The 3924-nt window shown below is 35.3% G+C and overlaps 1 protein-coding gene across 1 annotated transcript; it reads right to left on the bottom strand.

Moving 5' to 3' along the window:
- Positions 1 to 513: 513 nt before the first annotated feature.
- On the bottom strand, positions 514 to 3673 carry LOC143602974 (thylakoidal processing peptidase 1, chloroplastic-like). Its single transcript, XM_077079921.1, has 6 exons — positions 2913 to 3673; positions 2127 to 2195; positions 1947 to 2015; positions 1102 to 1188; positions 892 to 959; positions 514 to 806 (listed from the first exon to the last, which is right to left on the bottom strand). The coding sequence occupies exons 1-6, from the start codon at positions 3531 to 3533 to the stop codon at positions 695 to 697; spliced, it is 1026 nt and encodes a 341-aa protein (XP_076936036.1). The 5' UTR covers positions 3534 to 3673; the 3' UTR covers positions 514 to 694.
- Between the last annotated feature and the right edge of the window lie 251 nt (positions 3674 to 3924).

The raw sequence follows: 3924 nt of genomic DNA, 5'->3' as shown, positions 1-3924 counted from the left end.
TTCAATATAAACTTTCATAAATCTAGCACAAAGTTTGTTCAAGAAAAAAGTTACCACAGTAGTAACTTGATGGTGGATAGCAAGTTGTCCCGTCAGTAACATGTTGGCCTTTTACTTCATTCAAAAACTTATCTCGGTAGCAAGTAGGAACCATTTTCCCAGTGGTAATAGGAACTTGCTGTATCCTTGGTGAAGAATTTTAAAGCTTTTAGAATTGTTGACACAATTTTAGTTATGATATTATAGAAAATTCAAAAGCCTGCTACAAAAGTACAAATCCAACAACATTTATTATGACATGAATCTCAGAGAAATGCAAAGGTAAACTTGAAAATAAGGACTACATATGAATATACACATTTTAAACAATACTTGAATTCAGATTTCCATTTCGACAGCTTATGCAAACAATACAAATTACAAATGAAATTCTAATTCTAATTCTAATTCTAATTCCATTGAATTTCACGGAATTCGTTGATTCAAAAATCATAACATACAAAGAACGGAAACAAACCCTAAAACCGCCACCAACAGCCATCAAAACAGTGCAATAACAGACGGACATAAATTGTCCGGTCAATAATAACCGACACCAAGAACCAGACCGCAAACGAAAGGGGCAAAGTTTTCACAATGCATAGAGTCATTCAATGTTCAAGATTCCCAAGCAAATGGGGAAGATGACTCATTGTCAAGAATGTGCAACACCTTTTCTTGCTTCATATATGGTGTCTGAGATCTTTGTGGGTGGCCAATAACGAAACACAGACCGACCCACAATGTTCTCTATAGGAAGAGGGCCCCTGCAAAATAACAAAACTATTAATATATTATAATTTAATTCTATTTAACCAAGTATTAGAAACAAAACAAGATTTTAATCATTACCATATGTGCGAGTCAAAACTGTTGTTCCTGTTGTCACCCAAAACGAACACATAGCCTTCTGGCACCACCTATAACAATAACAGTAATATTTTGCACATTAAAATTGGATCATGATCCTAGTGAGAACATAAATGCTTTATCAAGAACTTGTAAAGTGAAATTAAATGATAAAATATATACAAAAAATAATATCATATTCCATTGTATTACCATTGGTTTCATTTCATAATTTAATGGCTCTAAAATGAATTCTTCATCTTGTACAACACCATTTATCAATAGGTTACCTCCTCGAACCTGAAATCATGCAAACAAATTAATGTTTTTAGGCGTAAAGATAAGTATTATAATCTTGGTTTTAAAAGGCGCGAAGCACAAAAAGCTAGACCCAAGCCATGAGCTACTCGAGATCGGTAGCTAAAAGCTCAAATCGAGCCAAACATAAACAGGCTCGAGGTGTAGCCTGATTCTAAATATAAGCTTTTTAATAAAACAAGCCTGGCCTTCATTTATCAAGCTCAAGCTGGCTCGTAAGCGTAAACAAGCCTATTATTTATATAACTTTTATGTAGTATAGCAGATACATATTTATATCATGCATATTAATGCATATAAAATATTTTATTCAAATAACTAAATAATGACTATTATGTTAATACAAAAACTATAATTATAATATATACAAAAAATAATTATATTTGTACAGAAAGTAATTAATAAATGATGAGCAATTTCTTGAGCTCAAGTTGGCTGTTGGCCCATGAGTGTAAACGAGCCTACTATGTATATAAGTTTTATTTAGTATAGTAATTACATATTCATGTAACACACATTAATATACACAAAATTGTGATAAAGGTAACTAAAAATAAGATATTATGTCATGTGTAAAATTATAATTGAAATAAATACAAAAAATAATTATAAATGTAAATAAATTAACCGATAATAATAAACAAGCCGAGCTCGAGCTTGAAAAACTACACACTGCGATTGCTTTTTAAAACTAAGGCCATAATGTGTAGAGAGATAAGTTTTGAAAGTATATATCTTACCTCAACACAATCGCCGGCTTTTGCTACAATTCTTTTTATAAATACATCACCAGAACTGTAACCATATTCCTGTATCATGAAGGATTGAGAATAATAAATCAACAAGAAGATTTGACCAAGATAAAGCAGCCATTAGCATGTATAGTGTAATAAATGAAAATTTCAGAACTAAAATCTGACCAGAAGAATGGGAGGGGCCCTGAATATCACAATATCTGAAACTTCTGGCTTTCGAAAGACGTACGAAACCTAAATCAATAAGAAGCAAAAGTCAAAATCTTATTTTTAAATCAAACCACAAGTCTCCATTAGCTAATCATAAAACAATTAGATGATAACACCTTCAAATACATCACATAAAACCACAAATGACAAACAATTACTTAATAACACCTTCAAAATCCATCAAATGAGACCATCCATTTACTTTGACAGATTACCAAGTCAAGATATAATTACTTGATTACATCATCAACAAAACCACAAATCTAAATTCACTTTTGAGGGATTAGCAAATCAAGAAATATCAGATGATAGCACCTTTAAATGCATCAATTGAAACTAAAAATCTCAGAAAGATAAGCAAATCAAGAAAACATGAAGCATGATAACACTTTCAAACCGATCAAAAACGGAAACACAAGACACCATTTTCTTTGAGCTATTAGCAAATCAAGACACAAATTACTTGATAGCACCTTCAGTTCCATCAAATGAAACCACAAATCACAATTTATTTTGACATGTTATCAAATCAAGATACAATTACCTGATAACACCTTTAAATCCATCAAATAACACCATCAAAAGAAACAAGTTCCCATATACTTCAAGTCAATTATAACATCAATAACCTTATCCTTATCCTAACAATATATCAGCCCTGAATTATGCAACAACTAAACACAAATCAAGACACATCACACCGAATTAACATTAATCACCAATTACCAATTGAGATTTTACCTTTTCAGCCATAATTCGATCACCAATATCAAGAGTGGGACTCATGGAAGCCGAGGGAATGGACCTCGGCTCCGCCAACTGCGACCTAAACAATATACTCACACTCAAAGCCGTAAAGGCCGCCTTCGCATCATCCGAACAAACATTCAACAACTTCGAAAACCAAGTGTTCTTCACAACGACCGACTTCCCATCAACAACATCACATCTCTTAACATTAATCTCCTCCTTGTTCATAGCAGCCGTACCTCCTCCTTTATCCACCTCACTGCTATTAATCTCATTACACGGAAGCCACTTCGACCCTTGCAAAAACGGAATAACCGAAGACGCCTTCAGCGGCGATATTCCAAACACTCCCAAACCACCACCAGCACCACCATCAACCGCCGTTGACCTAATCAACGAGATCAGACCAACGACGAGCGGCGAAGGCTTTGAACAGGTCTCAACGCCTAAGAACTCGCCGGCGATGGTGGCTGTAGAGGGTGGATCTCGGTCCGGCTTTTGGAACAGACGAGGACGGAGGAAGGCGTCTTGGAAGACGCGGCAGGTGTTGGTTTTTCCGGTGAGGGTTTGAGCGACGTAACCGGAGTAGGAGACGGTGAATCGGATCGCCATGAGTGCAATTCTGATGAAGAAGATGAAGATGTGGAGAATAGCTTCTAGGGTGAGTAAGTGGTGGTGTGCTAACTGGAAGCCTACAAAGTGAAGAATCCCATTGGAACTGAAGGAATTGGTTGGATTGAGATTGTAGGGTTGAATTGAACTTAATTGGGGGGTGGATTAGATTAGATTAGATTGAAGAAATTGAGATTGGAATTAGAAGAAGCCCTAATTTGAATTTGAAATTGAAAATGAAAATGAAAAAAGGAGGTCTGAGTTATCTCCGAGAAGTGACGGAGAGAACTCAGGGAAGGAGAGGCGAAAGATGTGGGAAGGATGAAACTAATTTACGTGTGTGGTGGGGTTACAACTTACAAGTGGTTTTGTTAATAAGAGCCGGCTCATT

This window comes from Bidens hawaiensis, unplaced genomic scaffold (assembly GCF_021521415.1).
Source record: "Bidens hawaiensis isolate Kalapana, Puna unplaced genomic scaffold, B.hawaiensis_p1.1 tig00060245_1, whole genome shotgun sequence".
NCBI classification, from domain to species: domain Eukaryota; kingdom Viridiplantae; phylum Streptophyta; class Magnoliopsida; order Asterales; family Asteraceae; genus Bidens; species Bidens hawaiensis.
Note: the sequence above shows the minus strand (reverse complement) of the source record. Positions and strands in the feature narration are given on the sequence as shown.